The 22114-nt window shown below is 38.4% G+C and overlaps 1 protein-coding gene across 1 annotated transcript in view; it reads left to right on the top strand.

Moving 5' to 3' along the window:
* Positions 1-55: 55 nt before the first annotated feature.
* SLC4A1 (solute carrier family 4 member 1 (Diego blood group)) overlaps positions 56-22114 on the top strand; it is a 63904-nt gene continuing 41845 nt past the window's right edge. The window contains exons 1-5 of the mRNA XM_007425338.4: positions 56-74; positions 1579-1661; positions 6582-6676; positions 6850-6946; positions 22012-22091. Of these exons, the coding sequence (XP_007425400.2) occupies positions 6665-6676; positions 6850-6946; positions 22012-22091 (189 nt within the window). The 5' untranslated portion in view covers positions 56-74; positions 1579-1661; positions 6582-6664. The remainder of the gene's footprint in view (positions 75-1578; positions 1662-6581; positions 6677-6849; positions 6947-22011; positions 22092-22114) is intronic.

Below are 22114 nucleotides of genomic sequence, written 5' to 3'. Positions count from 1 at the left end.
GTCAAATGAAGAACGCAAAGTTCAATTTCCGGTGCTCCACGCTGGTGTGCACTGCAACCCAGGAACCTGCAAAGGTCAGGGAAAGAGCTGCACGTTTCACAGGGAGCAACACCCTGCACTGTGGAGAAAAAAGACATGGAAAAAACACAGACGCTCATACACACACACACGCAAATGTACACACATAAACAGGTGTGGCGTGCACATGGTTATTGACTTAATGTATCTCTTAGTGTCTCACGCAACATAGTCTAAGTGTATTTTATTAATTTAATATAACTAAACATAAATTTGCACTCAGTTAAATAAAATGTAGATGTTGTCCTTGGCTCTTTTAGAGTGTAGGCCCTTGAAGGGACATTACAGCCTTCCTCTAGAGAAAGATTGCATGCCCCTTCTTTAAACTAGCTCCCCCAACCTGGATTGGGAGAATGGATTGGGACTGCAATCCCCAATGTTTTCACTTAGCATGGATGCTAGCTGAAAGTCTGGAAGTTACATTTCCATCCAGAGAGTGCCATGTTCGGGGAGAGTAATTTGGCATTTTCTCAGTTACCCAATACAGCCAGTTCAAAACCCGCTCGTGTCTCTACATATTTTACACTCTCAGTTTTTAGCTTCTGTAAAAACCTCCTAATTCATTCTAAGTGGCTGGAGAGCCAAAACAATTTTGAAGGATCCAGTCCATGCTGGATCACTAAATAGCTGCTGCTTCAGAAGGAAGGATCTGCACTCTTCATCATGGATATATAGATTGGATATTATAACAAATCACAAAATTATTGGAACCAGAAGGTTCCTCTATTTACCCCCACTTAGCTTTTCTATATGAGTAATTACGTCTTATTCTAATGCAGAGTTCCTGATATGCTTATAACATGAATGTTATTTATGCACTTATGCATTTATGTGACAGATCTTGTGTATATAGGCTCTGATGGAATAGTTTCTGCTTTCGAGGAGAATGTTGCTTCATATTATTTAAAGAATAGCTCTGCAAATTGCACCCATGAGAGTTCATCCAAAGTTAATGAGATCCAGAGAGATATGGTTCATGACCCATCCTTGTCTTTCTTCCCATATTCCCTGAAAGATACCAATGGGGTACTTTCCTGGTAAACCTTTCACCAAAAAGGGAGCTACAACATTTGGCAGGCACTCTCCCTTCTTCCCCCATCCCATTACAACTAGAATAGGGAATTCTCTGGAAGATATGAAGTTGAAAAACTAACATGACTTGTTATGGGAAGAGAGGTAGACTTGCTGGGTCTTGCTCAACACTTACAATAATTTCTAATGTTGGTATAACCAGTGGTAGTAAGGTGGGAGGGGCGTGCCATGAAAATTCAAGGGGACACAGATGGTTAGCAGGGAGATTACACCACATGGTAATGCAAGATAATGTTGTTTACTGGCCCTTGGAAAAAAGGTAGAATCTAGAACATCCAGGAGCATCTCAAATGCCAGGTGGTAGGACAAGATTAAAGAACTAACCATGAGTCAGGACTTAGAAGCACCTCTGGAGAATGCTGTCATCTCATTACTGTCTCTTGTGGACTGGTGGAAACTACCAAGAAGACAGGGGTTCCACAGAGCAACAAAAAGCTACGTGGCTTAGACTTGTGTTGCCCTTCCATCAAGAATACCCTGCAAGCATATAGGTGAGTGAATTTTATACTATCAGTTGAGTTTCTATGAGTCAATGAAAGATGCTCAGGATGTGGACAGAAACCATAATAGATGACTGAAGGGCAATAATTAAGGAAGGAATAGAATCTGGAAGCAAGGAGTGAAGGAACCCTATCTGGTTAGTCTTTTGAGGAACCTTGTAGCTCCAAAAATACCAGTGGTGGAAGATTTAGGCCCTTCCCAACTCATTCAGGTTGGGCTACATCTCCCACCACTCCCACCATTGTGTCATGCTGGGTGGGGATGACTGGAATACTAATAGACGCTGAGTGAGTTGATTGGAATACTACTAATAATATTAATCCTAAGACAGCTGGAGGGACAAAGCAAATCTATAGGAGCTACAGAGGGCCACCTCTGAGCTTTTTATCATCAGTTATTTGATCTTTGCCTTGAAATATATGTATTGATGATAGCTGCAGATAGCTTCTATTTCCTAGAAATACCTGAGCTGTGAGGCAAAGTGATCTACTTTGTGCAAACTCATTCCAGTTTGCTTTTGGTTGCTATACTTTTATTCTTTTTAACATTTTGATCTTTTAAAGGAATTATCCCTATCATAAAACCCATACCTACCGTTGGGTTTATAAAATGCTTAAAACATAGTTTTCATCCTTCTGGCTTATAAAATGAGGGAAACAAAAGTTTCTAACCATGAATAGAAAGAATACTCTCTGTAATTAAATTATATTTTGTGGAAGTTTGAAGATAGCTGAGGAGTATGATGAGTTTGTATGAAGGTTGTCTGTTCTCAAAAGTATTTTAATAAAAATATCAAATTAAATTTCTGGAGAAGATGAAGGGTCCATCAAATCTGGGAATGTGTCTGTGGACAATAAAGATAAGCTATTCAAGATGAGCTATCTAACATATTTTCTCCTGTCTCTCAGAAGCAATATATATTGGGGGGGGGGGCAGATCCATTCAAAGTTATAATGGGTAAACGCTATTGATGCACCTGTCTTCTATGAATGTGCCAACCATTTCCAAAGCCATATAAACCACCTGCCATTCCCACATCTTGTGACAATGAATTTTAGAAGCCAAAAAGAATACCCTGTAGGAAGACATTGATTCTTTAATTTCATCCAAACCTATTACTAATTAGATTGATTTGGGTACTCCAAGGTCTAGTGTCTTGGACATAATAAATCTCTGTTAATTCTGTCCTATTTGAATAGTGCTTTTTTATATTTTTGGCAATATTGTTTCTCAGATGATAGGACTGGGATTGTTCAGTACTTCTGCTGCATTTAATAATGATTATGTTGAAATAGCGATATCTAATAATTAGTTCTTATAATATAAACATTCTGATTTCCAGTTTTTCATATTTCTTCATATAATGGATGACAGAGACAGAGACAGAGACAGAGACAGGATATCACGGATTTACTTAAGAAGATGCTCTTAATTCCATCTATGTATTAACTGATTAATTAGATTGCAGGAATGGTGCAAAGGCAATGAAGATGAAAATTATATTCCAGTTGTGATCGTTTATAGAATAAGAGGATAAATTATCTGGACAGGTGAAGGGCTTCCCTTTCACTGGATATATTCAAGCAGAAGCTAGACAGACACTTTTTCAGGATGCTTTAATTTGAATTCCTGCACTGAATTGGGTGTGATGGCATAAATGGGCTATTCCAGCATTATACTTTTATGGTTGTAAATGGACTTTGCACTATAAAATGGCTGGGAATCAGCCACCAGCTCATACAGATATTAGACTGTACTCAAGTTCCAAGGACCTGTCTTCCAATCTACGTGGGATCCCAAATGAGAAAGTCTGCAGAGTTATTGAATTCATAGCACTAGTTCACACATCATACTAAGACATAGTTTTTACCTGTCTCAGTTGGTTGAATAAGCCATAGTTGATTGGGTTCTCTTATCACACTAAGGCATAAACTTTGTTTTATGAAATGCAAAGGCTTGATTCACCCAACATAATAAACCAATGAACACAGTGGCTGTAGATTATAGGCATTTGTGATCTAACACATCCAAAGAATGTTAGGTTTGGAAAGGCTTCTCTAAAGCATCTCCAACATATAATGATTCAGCCTTTTAGTTGCACATCGACAGTAAAAAGGGTTTCTGCTTCACAGGAGAAGTTGAGACATTGCTGCCAATCTCTTGCAACTTAATGAGGTCCAGCCTAACTTGCACTGCAGAGAAAGATAATGTTTATCTGTGGTGTGATGCCACAAAACTCTATTAACTTAGTCTGGACTCACTGAATTGTTTGTAATGTCAAATCAGCAATTATTTAAAACCACAAATTGCTGAATGCAACTCAATACACATTTCTGCCTACAGAGCTTCCATCTCTCTGTTGTTGTTTCTTAAAAGAAAATGAGAATTTAAATTGCCAGGGAAAGACTCCCTACAAAGTTTATTGCCTATATTGATAAATGCAGTGATCGAGGTCATGAGAAAGTCACAATGAACTTTTAATTAAAAGCTCTTAGTTGGTAAAAGTTTTTAGATTCTGGGGAAGGGAGAAGGAAAATTGCACTTTCCATTTTTTAAAAGATTTTTTATCTCACCTTTATTATTTTTATAAATAACTCAAGGTGGTGAACATACTTAATACTCCTTCCTCCTTCTCTTTTTCCCACAACAACCCTGTGAGGTGAGCTGGGCTGAGAGAGAGTGACTGACCCAGTCACCCAGGTGGTTTTTCATGCCTAAGGCAGGACCAGAACTCCTGGTGCCATTTGCCCCTTTTCCAACATAGTAAAACATCTCTTGAATGCTGACACTCAAATCTTGTACAGTTATTGCACACCAGAAGCCATGCTGCCTGGGCTTTCTGAGAAATAGATGGAGGGCACCTGCTTGGGGAAACCTGTCCTATTGGATGATGCTGGCTTTCAGAGCGGGAAAGAAATATACTGAACATATAGCTGAATGAGCTTCTATGGTGCAGAGCAATGTTTCTCAACCTTAGTATCTGTAAGGTGTGTGGACTTCAAGTCCCAGAATTCCCCAGCCAGCCATGCTGGCTGGGCATTTCTGGGACTTCAAGTCCACACATCTTAAAGTCCACACTGCAAAACTTAACATTGGTACCAGTTCTGCCAGGAACCATTGTTTCCTGTGCCTAAAATGAATGCAACTGTAGTTGCAGAAGTGAAGTGAGGAGCACCATTTGTGCAATGGTACAGTAATGTGAAAAAAGTTTGTCAAGGAGTATGTTATGATCTATTTTGTCTTCCAAGAGACAAAAAACATGAATAACACCTTAGCAGTTTAACCAAGAGGGGAAAAATAAATGAGCTTGGAATGTGTTGCACTGGGAGGAGAATGGGGCATCACTAAGACATGTCCGTCTCCTGATTAAGTATATTATAAAGCAATTGTGTCAGCCTGCTAAGCACCACACCCCAGATTCATCGGTTCTTACCACAGCGCCCCCTAGTGTTGCAAAAGGGATATAGAAAAGAGGTAACTGCTCCCGTGTTCGCTTTCTAACAGCAAAGTGAACCATTATTAGAACTGCATGTCACAAACCACAATAGGTTTCTTTCAACTCTGTGCATTGAAGGCGGTGAAAATTCTCAGCTAGGGGTTATTTGGAATGCATTTAAAATAAACATGCTGGTGTCATAATATCTTCTATAAATGTCTTCCTTTCTCTCGTGTTTATACAAGAAGACACGATTTTTTCTAAGCTGAAGCCTGGAAAAAAACTCAATTCTATTTTGTTTAAATGTAACATTAATCAATTAAATAGAGTTACCCTGATTGCTCAGCATGTATTTTATTTTTTTTCATTTCTGGTACATTCACAACTGCAACTTTTGGAGGGGCCCTGAGCTATATCTGAGACTTGGTATATGCATGGGTGTGTGTGTGGGCGTGTGTACATGCATACACCTCTAATTTACTATATTAATAGAATTGCAATTCTTTTGGAAGGATTTGGTGATCAGGGTCAGCCTGGGTTTATCAAGTAGAGAGCAAACCAAATCTGTTGCTATGTACAGTTGTCACAAAGTTGCTCAGTTCAATACATTTCAGACAGCAAATTATCCTGGAATATGCAATAGACAGATAAATATTCTTTCATATGTTGCTTTAAAGCAATCTATCACTGAATATCATCGATACGTATGGATGATAACTTTTCTTTTAAGAGAGGTAGTTGTTAGAAAAGAAAAAAGACCACCAAAGCTCAGATACAGAATATTTTAAATAATAATAAGGAAGAAACATCTATTGGTGGTCCATCTTTGGCCACTGAATAATCATAACTAGTACCTGCATATCTGGAATTTAGGGGAAAAGATTTTAATCTCAGAATACTAATTCTGTTCTCTTGAGAAAGTGATATTATTATGCATAAGTTTTATGTTAATGGTGGCTGACATGTTAAATATATGCTTTCTTTAAAGCTTGAACATACACATATCTATGTTTGAATGTAATGAGAGAGGCTGGTGCAAATAAATTTTGCTATTAAAAATTGCTTAGCTGGGAGAACAACAGAGAAAATTCCAGAATGCAATGGGCTGATAATGCTGTTATCTGCATCTACTGTAAAAATGAATGAAGAGTAGCAGTTGACAAGAAAAGGCCCATCTGGAAGCAACCAGAAATTGAATTAAAATAGTTTACGGTTGGTTATATTCATTGCAGGGCATAGAAACAATAACAATGTGTAATGATCGCCGTAGGAGTCACAAGGGACTGTTACTAAAGTGGTTCTGGTTTTCTGCCTCTATTTACTTCCACAAGACATCTCAGTATGTCAGTTTTGTGTGGTCTGACATGAAAAATATTGCAAGCAATCTGTTCTAAGGTTTCCTTGAAGGTAAGGATGCATTCATGTTTCTAACCTCCTAACTTTTGTCTTTGTTCTGCATTTCAAACTGAACCAGCCGACCAGGGCATGTTATCCCCAGGCTGAGAATTAGGAAGAGAACAAGAAGGACGCAAAAGAGGGACCAGAAGCCAAGAGGGAATGGCATCTCAGGTGAGAGAGAAAATATGTTACTTCTACTTGCACGTGAATCTTGGAAACACGCCTTGAACTTTGGGGAAGATATAATTACTGTTTAGTCAGCATCAAAGTTTGTGGTCTGAATTGCTTATTAAGTGAATATTAACATGCATTTTTATAAGTGTTTAACTCTTTCCCTCTCAAAGGAGGACTATGAAACTGGGAGTAAGGAGGAACTTGATCTGGAGGCGTATGGAGACCCTTCACTGAAACAGTCTAATGTGTCACTTGCAAGTGGAAGCAGTGAGTAATCCAAATCAATTGAAGAAAAGAGCAAAAATCTTTGAGGGCAATCTTGTCATGTAACTTTGCACTGTAAGATGTTGGAGGAATTATGGTTAGGTTTAGGGTTTCTCTTTGTACATCTGAGTATGTTTAATATAGAGGTTATTCAGAATTTGGACCATAAATTGATTCCTGATTTGAAGGAATGGCCATACAGGCTAAGACACACACCCCATAATTTCTAACTTCTAAGGAAGTTGGTTGTGTTACAACAGAGATTTCAAACATAGCCTAAGGAAATCCTAGGCTTTGTCAGCTTACCTGGGTTTCTTCCATAAAGAAAATGGGGTTCTTCCATAAGGATATGGAAGCTGCCATGATGCAAAGTTTGTTCCCTTTACCAACTTTTCCCTATAAAAGGCTGCAGCAAGAAACCCTTGGCAGCCATTGGCTCAGATGTTTGAGAATATGTCCACTGCTCCAGCAAACACGAGTCCCATGATATTGGTGGTTGTTGTTTTCTACAAACTAATCCTTGTGGAAAGGATTCCTCCAAGAGTCATACTACATGAAGGAAAAATGTACCTAAGGCCAACTAGCACATTGGGAGACATTCTCTTCCAAAGTTTCATGGGCTGCAGTTGTCAGTCAGAGGAAGATATTTCCTCTAAGGATTGCAAAGAAGCTTCTGCACAATAACTTCAGACTGTGAGAAAAGCGAAGTCTTTAATAATGCCCCAGGAAATCAAAAGCCACTTAGATAATTATAGATGATAGAGTGGGTCATACCTAATCATACTTAAATCCAGTGAAATCAATGGTTTTTAAATTAGTCATGACTAACATAAACCTCATTAGGTGCAGTTGGTATGACAATATTGGGATCCTCCCCTTTCAATCTAATAAACTGAATTCCCCTGCCCCCATCTCCTGTAATGTGCATAATGATGCATAGTCATTTATTTAAAATGTGGTAAGCCAGCTCTGTGTTTGAGGGCCTTTCTGATCAATCTCTGGAATGGGGGGTTGGACCTGTGTTCCAAAGCCCTACCATGATGAAAGCTCATGACTGGGAAAGAGATGAAAAAGAGTGACATCAGAATAGGACTGTGGTTGAACTAGTTACTTACTCAGTTTTGCCTCTAAAAGGTAGGTTCTAAACATGCTACTTGCTCAGATTCGTGGAGAAAAAGTTTAGGGAGGTGTGATATGATTTGACATGACGTATGATCTTTAAGGATCCCTTTGCTTGTCTTGGCTATTTCTTTGCCGTAACGAAGGGTATAAACATGCCTGTAAACTCTGTAATGATGTGGTGCAACATCTTTACATCTCCAAAAAGTAACTAGAGGATTTTATTACATCATCATCATCATCATCATCATCATCATCATCATCATATTATGGGTAATCTACAATTAGATTCACAGTCAAAGACTAGTGAAAACTTAATAATTCAAGTCCTAACCAAGGACCTAAGAATGATTAAGTAGAGTCTGAGGATATAGGCAGTTCCAAGCAGGGTTTTTTTTTTTGTAAAATTAGAGTGTTCAGGTCTGATAAATTCAAAATTTCCAAATATTGCAGGAGTCCTTTAGGTATTGCTCCAAGGGCTCCAGTCACAATTGGTATAACAGCAGATTTCTTTTTCCACAAGCATTCAACTTCGATCTGCAAGTCCCAATATTTCGTGATCCTAGCGTCACTAGGTACAGCAACATCAGTGAACCAGACTTTCTTCTTTTCAATGACCGTTATATCAGGCATGTTATAAACAAGATGCCTGTCTATTTGGATTTTAAAGTTCTGTAAGATCTTAACCTGCTCATTTTCCAAAACCTCGATGGTTCCAGTGGTTCTTGCTACATTCAAATCCAAACCTCTGGCAAAGCTTCCAATGAATAATTTTGCAACTTAGTCATGACGCTGCTTATAGTCAGTTTGTGAAATTTTGCTGCAGCCACTGATCAAATAGTCAATCGTTTCATCCTTTTCACTACAAAGGCGACATTTACTGTTGTTTGTTACATGATGAATTTTCACTTTCATGTAATTAATTCACAAACCTTGTTCTTGAGCCGTTCAAATAAAGCCTTCAGTTTCTTTCTTTAACACTCCTGATTCTTTAACACTCAGCTCAGCCTTTTTATCGGCTTTTTCCTTCTATATCCTTCAAGTATTGACCATGCATTGGCTTGTTCTTCCAATTAACAAATTGGTTTTTGATTGTTTCTTTTCTATACTCAGCCTTCACCTTTGTTGTTTTCAAAAGCTTTCCTTGATTGACTTCCTTCAATGACTTCAAAGTCATTCAAGCCATGTTTTTTTTCCTCCACAGTTTGTTTCACCTGTAGGAATCCTCTACCCCCTTCGGCTCTTGGCAAATACAGCTGATGAAAGATTATTATTGTTGTTGGTTGCAGAGTCAGCCAGATGTTAAGACTGGATTTGGCATTTTTATCCACCTAACGAGTCCTTCCCAAGGACCTGGGATAGGCAGATGCTCTAGCTTGATGGTGTTAAAGGTATTGCTGCAGGATGTCAGCTGTTCCAAGTAAAGCTGCCTTTTGCAATTGACTGATGTTGATTTTGTCAAAGCTGATGGTGTTCAAGTGGTGCTCCAGATGTTTTGGGATTGCGCCCGAGGCGCCTATTACTATTGGCACTATCTTTGCTTTCTTTTGCCACAGTCATTCTACTTCTATTTGCAGGTCTTTGTATCTTGTGATTTTTTCCAGTTCTTTCTCTTCTATTCTGCTGTCTCCAGGTATGTCCACTATCTAGACTTCTTTGTCTTTCTTATCAACAATTGTTAAGTCTGGGGTGTTATGTGGCAGGTGCTTGTCTGTTTGAATTCTAAAGTCCCAGCACACTTTAGCTTCATTTTCTATGACTTTGTCTATTTTGTGGTCCCACGAGTTCTTGCTTGCAGGCAAATGGTATTTCTTGCAGATATTCCAATGCACCATTGTTGCTACTTTGTCATGCTGTTGTTTGTAGTCAGTCTGTGTGCTCTTCTTGCAGCAACTAACTAGGTGATCCACTGTTTCGTCAGCTTCTTTGCAGAGGCAGCATTTGTTGTCTGTTGCTGCCTTCTCAATTCTGGCTTTGTATGCGTTTGTTCTTAAGGCTTGGTCTTGGGTAGCCAGAATTAGCCCCTCTGTCTCTTTCTTCAACCTTCCTGCTCTTACCCATTGCCAGGTCTTGTTGTTATCTGCTTTGCCTGCTAGATTTTTTGTGTACTGGCCATGTAATACTTTGCCTTGCCATGACTCTTTTTGATTTTTCATTTGGTCTTTCTTATAGGCCCGTTTGGATGAAGGGCATGATTCATTCTCATTATTTTTCTGGTCTTCCTATCCAGGGCTTCTAGTTCTGCTTAAGTACAGTCCACTATTCTAGCTGTGTATCTAATGACTGGAATTGTCCAGGTGTTAATCGCCTTGATGGTATTTCCACCACTGCATTTGGACTTTAAGATCTTCATTCTCATGTTATATTGACTACTAATCTTCTTCTTGACTTCAGTGTGCTTGATGTTGTCAGCTTGAAGAATGCCCAGGTATTTGTAGGGATCTTCTTCATCCAGACTTTTGATGTTATTTCCATTGGGCATCTTGATTCCTTCAGTTTTCACTATTTTTCCCATGTTGATGGTAGGGGTGGCACCTTTCTCCAGTCCAAACTCCATTGCAGTATCTTGGCTGTATATACAGACAGTGTTGAGCAGTGATTCTATTTCTGATGGTGTTTTTCCATACAGCTTCAGATCGTCCACGTAAAGGAGGTGGGATAGCCTGGCAGATGTTTTTGATGTTTGATAACCATGGCCTGATTTGTTCGGTATTGTTGACAGTATTATTATTATTATTATTATTATTATTATTATTATTATTATTTTAAAAACAATGGATGGCTTACAAATACAAAAGAATTTGTAAATACAAAAGAATGTATCTATGTATTCACTTCACTGGCCTCACCCAATGTAGGCAAACAGAATACCCAAACGTTTATTCTCATGCATCCTTTTTCCATTCATTCTCAGCAGAGAGACAAACTGCACAGTGAGGTGGACTATTGTGAAAGCAGAAATTGTTTGACACCCATATCATAGTCCAAGTCTGGACTGGAGCCTTTCAGAGTCTTTTTTTTTTTTAATTATGCAGTTAGAAAGTCTGGTCTTAAGAAACTGTCTACACATCTATCCCACATTTTTAATGCTCTCCTGTGTTAAAAATTCCCTGCAAGCAAAGAGCTATTCCAACATGGGAGGGGTGAGCAAAAACATACATCTCACGTTTCTTGACTTGAAGGGAGATTATGTTTTGCTTTGTGTGTTTTTTCAGCTATGGGGACACATCCAAGATGCCTACAAATAAAAACAAAATGAAAAACTCTGACAAAAATATATCCTTGCTATAATACTTTCCTACATGAAAAAATTACAGCATTTGTTTATTTGGGTGGGTGGGAAGCATGTATAGAGCAAACCTTTGCCAATATCTTGACTTGTACTTGGGGGTTGGCAATGAGATAGAATCAGCAGCCATAGTGAACTCAGTCCATACTTGTGGGCTCTTTACACATTTACCATTTTTAAAAAACATTTCCTTGTATCTTAGAGCAAGGCAATAACGTACATAATAAAAGAACAAATCTGTTCCTGTCTAATGGATAAGGAGAGGCTGAAAGAACCTGTGCATTAGCTTGAATGGAAGAAAGCAGTTGTTTGAGAGACTGACCCCAAAAGGCCAGAGAACAACTTTTTGGTATCCCTTAAGAACTGAGAACCACTTTGGCGTAGTGCTTAAGGCACCAGGCGAGAAACTGGGAGACTGTGAGTTCTAGTCCCATCTTAGGCACAAAGCCAACTGGGTGACCTTGGGCCAGTCACTCCCTCTCAGCCCTGGGAAGGAGGCAATGGCAAACCACTTCCAAAAACCTTGCCAAGAAAACTGCAGATACCTGTCCAGGCAGTTGCCAGAAGTCAATACTGACTTCAATGCACACACATACAGGAACCAACTATCAGTCAAGGTGTAGTGTATGGAAAAGTGTGCTTTTCTGTTCCATTGGAGAAGGAAAGTTTTATTTCTCTTTAAAAAGGTGGCTACTGTATTTCATTCAGTGGTGACATTTTGGAAAATTTGCAACCAAATCTGGAATTCAGCAATCTGTGGCAATTTTAGTGTGATTTAATCTACAACCCTCAGAAATAAAAGAAATGAAACCTGGCCCATTTTGCATATAACATTAGGTTTATCATCTTTATTCTGTCTGTTAAATATTTTCCAAAATCCTATTTTCATTCCAGCTCACATTGCTTTCTAGTAATGTCTTTCTGTGTATGGTTTTTTGTGTGTACTTGTATGTATGTAATCCAGCATAGAAGGAAGAAGTGCTGAAAAAATAATGGCTATGGACATTTCAGTTTTTCATGCTGAAAGCAATGTGATGCTTCTGCCAATGGTCAAGAAAAGAAATCTGTTACCATCTTTGAGAAGCACATCAGTCAGAAACATCCTATCTAATACTAATTATCAGAGAGGAACTCTGTTTGCAAACGAGTTGCTAACACACATCCCAAATCTGGTGTCTCCCATGTATGTTGAATTATAATTCCCATCATCCCCAGCCAGCATAATATAAGAAATTGTAGTTCACCACAGCTGAGGAGGAAGCCATTAGATTGGAGATGCCATAATCCTTCGGGCTGTAGTGGTGACCAAGATTCTGAACATGCTGGCAGTTTCTTTCAGACTCTAAAATGGGCCTGAGAAACTTCTCTTGGTCTCAAGGATACCACCTGTGTTCTGAATAGCCTTGATTCCTTTCCCAAAGGTGATACAAAATGGATCATCTTGCAATAGGGCTGGACTGAGGTATTTAACTACCTAAGGTGAAGAACAAGATGGTGCCTTCAGTCAATCATTCATATACAAAAAGCTGTGTTCTGTATAGCCTTGACTCCTTACAGGTCTGGCAGTTTTATCTGTCTTTCATATGGCAATGTACCTTCCAGCACTTAACAGGACCAGGGCAGGCTGTGTGGTGCAAAAAGCTCTATTTTCCATGTCTTCTGCTGCCTCCTGTCATCTACCTCCTGAGGTGGTTGATTTGCTTTGCATAATGGGTAGATTATTTATAGGAAACCCTACAATGTTTGAATGCCATAATCATGTCTGCAGTGACTTCACGAGTTTTTTTCCTGCCTCTGTCCCATAGATGGCTTAACTATGGAGAATCTCACCGATCTTGCCAAAATATTGCAAATTGTCCTATGGCCACAGCAGCACATCTAGGGCTGGCCTCTGGAGAGCAGATCTAGGACTCTATGATCTGGGACCTGGGAACTAGACAGATATGGCTGGCAGTAGGCTAATGGCAGCTAACAAGAAAAGTAGCAATCTCATTTTATTTGGCAAGATAAGCCTTGCCACAGTCTCTCCTTCTCATTTCTGCATTTTCAGTTCACCAGATGAGCATTTGCCCGCGTGTCTGCATATCTTTCAGTCATTACTCCTGGCCTGATCACCAGGGAACATATCACCTGAGTAAAAGGAGGAGGATGGAGAGGGTGTCCCTGGGGAAAGCAGGATCCTATCAGAGGCGTGAGGACACTGGACCAAGTGAGTGTGTGCAATGGCATCTTCAGTGGCATGGAGTGAGCTCAGAGACTGAGCTGCAAACCAGGAATTCCCCAGCTTGAAACTTTCTTCCACCATGAGCTCACTCACTAGGTGGCTTTAGGCAAGCCATTCTCAGTCTCCCACCTGCAATATCCTGAAGAAAATACCTTCACCTACTTTATAGAGTGGATTATTGTAACATTATAACAAAATAATATATCTGAAGTGCTCTGAAGGCATTAAAAGTTGCATAGAAATGCTCAGAATCACTGTGGTGGCATCTTCACAAATCAACTGTACATGGCATGTTACGTACTAGTTAATACCATCATGTTTATATAGTCCACTGCTTTCTCTCAAAACTTAGTAAGTATTGGACATTGTAAGAACATATGTTTTAAAGAGGCATTGTCCTTATTACATCTACAACAACATGCTGTTTTTGACAATCCTTTTCTATACAGATATAATGGAGTCCAATAAATTCTAAATATTATTTTTTGTTGTATAAGTCATAGTTTAAGTTCCATTGACACTCTTGCTACAGAAGTTAAGACACTCTCCCATTGTCTAGGCAATATAGAAACCTCTAATTCTTTATGCCATTCATCCCTTAGCATCTGCATATCAAATTGATTTATTGATAACAAATATCTATACATACTAATAGTAGGTTTTTTAGTTTTAAAGAATTTAACAAGTTGTCCTAATATCTCAGGTGTCTCAGAAGCTGAAAACGCTGCTGGTCCAAACAATGTTGTTAACATATGTTGTAAGCGTAAATATTGCCATTGGGTTACATCTGATAGATGATATTTATCTCTTAACACAGCATATGTTAAAAATTCATCTTCATCATCTATCAGTTGGTCCAATGTCAATATCCCCACTTCCATCCAATTTTTCCATATTACCATCTTTTTCCCAATTTTTAAAATTGGGTTTCCCCATAAAGTCAATTTGGCATAGGAAAAAGGTTCAAATCTTTTTTTATTAGACATTACATTCCATAGCTCTCTAACTGATGAAATTGTTTCCAGAGATATTAGAGTTTTAGTGTATTTCGATCCTAATACTGTCCATCCAATCAAAGATGTTATATATGTATATTCCAAAGTTGCCCAAATCAGAAAATTAACACCACTTATTGGCTTCCAGTATTTAACACTTGACAATAAATAAGCATGATGATATAGCTCCAGATATGGAAGACCAAATCCTCCCTCATTAATTGGCAATTGCATTTTCTGTAAAGATATTCTCAGAATTGAAGATCTCTGTAGAAATTTTCTAAGCAACAAATTTATTTTCTGAAAATATTTTCCAGTTATGAAATAGTATTTATGTGTTGTTATATAAGTTATACAAAAGGAAGATGCAGGATTACTAGTTCCCTTCTGAGATTTCAATAGGCATCATCAACTTGCTTTCAAAGTTATAATTGCAGCTATAAAAAGGTAAGGGACTAAACTACATGTCAATACCAACTCAAGTAGGAAAGCCCTAATGAATGAAGTACCTTCGGAGAGAACAATTTTGTAGAGGAAAAACACTAAACAAGAAGGTTTAGAAAAGTCTGATTTTCTAAATCAAGATTGCTTTTGAGTTTCTAACCCAAGGACGATAATACAGAATGCACTCGTCAATTGAAAAACTATATAAGGCTTCTTAGCCAATTGGAAAGGTAGGTAGGTAGCATGGAGGCCCTTTGTGATGGCTGAATTGGTTGCAGCCAGTGGAAATTGGCCCTTCCCTGTTGACAGTAACCATCTGATGAAAAGTCAGTGAGCTTTGCCCCCTTATCAGGCAATCTGTCCCCCACAAGGACATTGGCTTTCAGCTGTTCCTTGAACATTTCACTATTGATGATAAATACAAGCTTTGTTTGAAGTGAAGACAAACCCTATTGAGTTTAAATTGTTTCTGTTTATAGCCAGTTAAAAGCAGATCCTTTCATTATTGGTGGGTGTGATGAAGTGACAGTAAGAAACATAAAGGCTACTTCACAATTTCCTACCTAGAACTTAACTTCAGTAGAGAAGGCTATGTGAATCACCCAGCCAGTAGTGGCATCAGGATACATAGTGGCTGACAGAGTTAACATAGCTATTAATCAATACAGCAAAGCTCCAGTTTCTCCCCCAAAGAGGCTACAAACCAACTTCAGACAACAGGGGTCAGTGGAAGGAAAACATGGCTGATGAGATGACTGTGAGCCACTGCAGTTACATGAATTAAGGTCCAATCCAGGGCAAGAACAAAGAGTATAAGCTAAAGGCTTTCCAAGTTTTGAAACAGAATTTGAAAGGACTGGGAGAAATGTCATTACAAAGAGATGAGAGGGAGTTTTATCTATGGGTGCATAAGAGGCAAAGGCTGTTCAACACACCTAAGGGAGTAGAAAATATTTGGATAGCTAAATACAATAGATCTGTAATCTATGTGGCCAAAAAGCAGGGTAGCACAAATACGTGAACAAGTTTAAAGTTTAACATTATTTTTCTTCAAATTGTATCCTTTTGGTCTGCAAGTATGGACCCAGACCCACCACTAAATGTGTTTCTTGGGTGGAAAAGATTGCCCCCTCCTGATTAAAAGAAAAGGTAGGGGTAAGGAACACAGGCCAGAAAATCTGAAGGGAGCTTCCCATGGACAGAGACAGAGAGTTCTACAATACTTTGGAAGACCTGTGTGTTTCATTCCCAAGAAGCCTCTTAAGAAAAAGAAACCTGATTATGCCTTTGGTACAATCCCATCTGCCCATCTATGAAACGTCATTTTAGCTAGAGCATATTAATACAGTTCTGTACATTAGAAAAATATATAAATAAAACTCTGCATTGAGGCAATTTGAATTCTGTGCAAAGAATAGCTGAATTATCTTGCCTGCATCAGTTATACAAATAAAGGCAAATAGCATTATAGTTGCTTCTTCGCATAATCCATCCTGCTCCTGGTGGTAATGAGAGGAGGAAAGAAATATGGCTGTAGTCAGAAGCAGCTGCCATTTTGGATTTTCTTTATCCACTCTCTTAACCATCTGCTTTTCATACATGAATGTGTGTGTGTGTGCATGTTAGGGCTACCAGATCATGGCTGCAGAAATTTGCATGACCAGCAGATGGAATCAGAGAAAGAGAGTTTTCTGTATCTCCTTGCTCTCAGCTATTGGTTGTCTGGATTTTTACAACTCAGGCGTGGTAGTCTGTATATGTGTTTGCAAATGTTTATTCAAGTAATTAAGGAACCATCTCTTTTCTTTTAAAAGTAAAGATTAAGTATGGGAAGGTAGACCATTTCATGAAGACCACAGTGAGAAGTGGGAAGACTGCATTTTTCCTTTTCTTCTGCACCCTGTTTAAAATCCAATTTCCACCATCATCACCATCGTTGTTGTTGTTGTTCTTATTGTTGTTGTTGTTCTTATTATTTAATTTTTATTCTGTTCTTCCTCCCAATTAATTTTAGGAAAAAAGCTTTCAGGGCTACCAATGGAAGATTTTTCCTTATTGCTAAAGGCCATTTGTCTCACAATGAATTTTGTTAAGTCTCCCTCTTTGCATTCTGTACCTAGTGAACATTGCTCTCTTCATCAACTGTTGTTTTTTACCGTGCAATTGCAAGTTTTTACCGTGCAAGTTTAGCACTAAGTCTCCTGCCATATTAATTATAGGAAAACATATACAGGTAGCATTTTATTCAAATCCTTCAATAAGGATTACAGTTACTTTAGTGCTTTAGACAAAGACCGCATTGTCTGAATTTTCACATCATATTAAGCCATAATGCGGATGGGTTTTTTTTTTTTAATTTTTATTTTGACTTAGCTCTTTCTGTGAATCCTGCCAATGTGACTTATAAACCATGGGTTTTGGTTTAGCATAGACTGTGATCCCAGCCAATTATAGTTTATTCACCAGGCCACAATGTTTTTTAAAAAATTTTTTATTATATTTTCAAAAAGAGTTAAAATACAGAAATCAAGAAAAGGAAAAAAAAAAGGAAAAAAGAAAAGGAAAAAAAAGGATATAGAAAAGAAAGAGTAGCTTCCGACCTTCCTTGGTACAGGTATAAATGTAAAATATATTCGCCTCTTATTCTAATATCCAAAAGTTTACATAATAAAATATGGTTTTTAATCTAATATCCAAAAAAGTCCTAAAATCAATCTATTTCATATATATATACATACATACATACATACATACATACGCGTGCACACACACACATATATATATTGTACAAAATATTTCTATAACATCAATTATTCATCGAATCCCAAGATCAAAATTCACCAGTCCACAGTTAAGCACACCATGATAGAGTGAGATGTAAACTCAGTCAATGAATGGTTGATCATGCTGAGCAGATTTGACAACATGTCTCTACTGCCCCAGAGGGCAGGACCAGAACCAATGGATTAAAATTACAAGGAAGGTTCAGGCTAGATATCAGAAGGAACTTCCTGACTGTATGAGTTGTCAGCTAGTGGGACAGGCTGCCTCGTGAAAGGGTGAGGTCTCTTTTGCTAGAGGTCTTCAAACAGGCTGGATGGACATCTGTCAGAGATACTGTAGGGGGTCTTGCGTTAACAGGGAATTCTCAGATCTCTTCTATTATTCTATCAATCTATGAACATTTAAATGTTTAATATTCTATTTATATTCAGTGTAATTAGATACAATTCAGTAGATTAAGTTAATATTCTACATTTTAGAAATTACTCTTCAGCAAGGCCAGATCAAAAAGCATAAGGATCCCAGGATGAGTTATATCTTCCCCCTCACTGTCTCCTGATCTATTGGATGGTGCTATCATCCCCCCCCCCCAAAAATGGACACTCCTAGCGTGCCTTCATTCTAACTGAGCCCATGTTGCCAAACTTTCTCCTGCAATTCCATCTCTTTTATGGACTAGAAGTATCAAGTATTTCATAATTTAGCAACCTAATTGCTTGACATGTTTTGATCACCCAAAATGTATTCTGCTTGGAATCCTTAGAGTAGGTGACATACAAATGCATGTACGTGACTAAACGTTAATAATCTAGGCTTGTTTTGAACTTGAGCTGTGATTTCTAGCCACTTCATTGCTTGTCCCCTCACCTAGAAAACAGCCAAATGCTCTATATTTACTGTCAGCAAATGTAGAGTGGTTATGAATTTACTATGAACACAAGAACCACTTGTGACAGGAATGTAAGGGTGGAGCCAGAGTGCCTTGTGCAGTTGCCAAAGCGGGCATTTATAGAGCCAAAACTTCACGTGCCTTTTTTTTACCCCTCTTGAATGTCGGACTGTGGAAGTTGTTTTCAAGGTAAGCAAGTTCAGGTTGGTGCAGCAGGCTGTAATCAATGTGATCAGAACAGAATCAAGAGGTGGTCTTTTCCATTTGAGAAAACAAGTAGGCAGTACAATATATCTGCAAAACCTATGATTATGTGTAAGGATAAGGTGAAACATTTTTGTCTAGAATATGGGAACATAGGAAAGATTGTTCTATGTTTTTAATTTCTATTAAAAATACGTAAGGGTTGGAGTACATGTCTAACCTAGAAATACCAATTTCTGTTCTACCCTGGGAGCTATTCTGTTTCATCCTTGGGGTTTCTCCATAGTTAGTGCAGAAGGAAATATATTCTACCATATATATCTTCTTATTTATTGGAAGTGTTTTTTTAATTTGAATGTCACCCAGAGCACTATTGTTATTATGAGTGGAATGAATGAATAGAAAGAGATAGATGATGATAGAGACAGAGACAGAGACAGAGACAGAGACAGAGACAGAGACAGAGACAGAGATAGAGAAGAGCTAAATTTTGGGTTTTGGCATATACCAAAGTAGAGTTGCATGTAAATGTTGGAAGCCCCACTTTCATACCCAAGGATACCTGCAAAAGTTTCCATGGACATCCCATTACAAAGAGGGTTAATTCTTTCCTATAGAATTATAGGATGTAAAGTGGTGCTATCAATTCATAATGCAGTGGGATATGATGGTTGTTGGGGAAAGCAAACATTTCATGTAAGGTAAATATAACCTTCATCAGGTAATATTTTGTAAAGGGCAGTAATGATTCTTCTTGTTGTTATTTTTTTCTCCTGTAGCGAGTAGGTTGGCTTGCTTGCATGAGTCTTCTCTTGTTATTTGCTGCCGAGGAGCATTTTAGTGGTGCTTTTGATTGTTTGTAAACATGATAGTCTACATGATAGCCTTGATGTTGTGATCAAAAATAGGGGAATTGGTAGAGGAATCGTTCCAACTTTGGGTGAAGTAACATTGGACACTTGCAGAAACAGACTTTCAAACATTTTCCTCTATTAGACAGCTATGAATAAGCATCAGAGTCCATTTCCAATGGAAAAAGAAGGGGGGGGGGGTGTCTACTCACTTCACCTTTTGCTCTCTCCCCTGAAATCCTCAACCCAGTCATTTTTCACCTGAAATTAAAAGTAAGGCCAATTGCATGATCCTAATCTCAGTCTCATACCATTCCCTCTCCACTGTTTTGCTTTATAAGCCCCAACCTGGTAACAGCAATTTACTGTGTGTGAACATATGTTACCTCTTGTTCCAGGTTTGAGGCAATGAATAGGACTGGAAAGGCAGACTCTTAAGAATATTCTTCCTGGATCAATCAAAAAGATATCTCAACCAGTCTTCTAGGCCAAAAGTGGCTGGCCAAAAATAAGTGGAGTCGCACAAGGAGGATAGGAAAAATAATGGGCATCTTCTTTACTTGTCCTCAACAATTCAGCTTTTTATAATCTGTTGCCCCCCACAAATGGTTTGGATTAAACTCTTCATAATTCCCCACCAGCTTCATGGTACTTGGTCCCACCCAAGGTTGGAAAAGGCTAGTCTAGTATTTGTATGACTCTATATTTTTAAAATAACTGCAATTGAATAAGTGGCAAAATATTCAGGATGGATGTGCTAATTTTTAATCTGTGAAAGGGGAAGGCAGTGGCAGGAAGTGCTAGCTGTTCTTCTTTATCCAAAAGATGCACTCAAAATAGAGTCTTCCCTGCCATTTGGAGATATAAATTGTGTGGCATGTCATACATGATTCAGTCACTTGCCCAAGCCATAAATAAATAAAAGGGGATGTAATTTACTGGTTAAAAGAAAAAACTATGAATCACAGTTAGAAATTCCTTAGGTTTCTAGACAAGCTAGTGTTATTATGACTATTAAATTGTTGACAGTCATGAGTGCATTAATACTTTGGTTCACCAAAATTCTGGTAATTTTTAAGGTCCTGAATAATTTGTATGCACATTCTGGTTTTGGAGCATTCACATTTAAAGATATTTTACATATTTACATATTAGCAAGAATCTTTAGCAAGTCAGAACCATCTTGCAATGTTGATACTCTCTTCCCAACTGTATCCTACTCCATATGAGAGCACCAACTTTGCCTCCTTTGATTATTCCTATTTTTGCATTGCCAGGAATTACAGCACTGAAGTTGTTTACCGTGTTTCTTCTTTGCTCCAAAATTCATACTGGAGCTCAGTCAATGAAATGAATGAAGAACTAAAGTTTGTATTAATGCCAAATTATCTCAAATTGGAAATTTTAATGTATCTTACACTGAATATCTCTATGACTGGAGAACATCCCTTCCAAAATCCACAATAACTTTCTCCATTAAAATCTGTTCTTTTTGCACTACCCACAGATGAAAATTAAGAATAAGAAAATGGGGATATGCAGCTCACAGTAAAATTGTTTTGGCCCATCCATAGAAGAGAACCAAGTTCTCACTGCCCACTTTGCTTAATGACAGGGCCAGCCCTGCACAGATTTTATACCACCCAAACATTATTGCCCCCAAAAGCCTAGACCAGAAGGCAATGGTATTTTTCCCTAGTTCACACAGTGCATGGAATTTTGCCCCAGTAAACTATCTCTGCTAGTTTGTGAGCTGAGCTGTGGTGTATCTGTTTTTCTGCCTCAGTCCTTCTGACAGACATAAGGGTAGGTTCGCACACAACAGACTTTCCCTCATTACTATGTTAACCCATTTTCTGGGGTCAAACAATATATTGAATCATAAAGTAATCCAAGGAGTTGGGTTATCACAACACAATCAACAATCACAAAAGACTAAGCTAGGGGTAGGGTTAGGGTTAAAAGCCCCTGTCATTTACATGAGATTCATCGAGGTCACAAGAAGGAAAGAGTGTCCAGATTCCAGCAAGTATGAATGAATGAGTCTATGTAATATAGTGGATCAAAAGTGTTGGCTCCAAACAGAAGACATCTACAGGGGGGTGATTTGTGGAAGGTCATATCTCTCATCTGATTTACCTAATAGAGTTGTCAAGGACATAGAAGGGAATAATTTTCTGTGTGCCGTTTGGAGCACTTTGGAGAAAATGGATGGGGAGATTGGAGATTCAAAAGTGATGAATAAGTAAACTTATTTTCTTGTTGACAGGTAGCTCCTCCTCACCTGAGGGGGAGCCGGGAAGTACGGAGCCTGCGAAGCAACTCATCTCCCACAAAGCTTCCCATAATGTACGTTTCTAGGGCCTGGAGAC

The sequence above is a fragment of the Python bivittatus genome, unplaced genomic scaffold (assembly GCF_059951505.1).
Source record: "Python bivittatus isolate LINGU-HERP-01145 unplaced genomic scaffold, Pbiv_v1 ctg000410_np1212, whole genome shotgun sequence".
In the NCBI taxonomy this organism is placed as follows: Eukaryota; Metazoa; Chordata; class Lepidosauria; order Squamata; family Pythonidae; genus Python; species Python bivittatus.
Note: the sequence above shows the minus strand (reverse complement) of the source record. Positions and strands in the feature narration are given on the sequence as shown.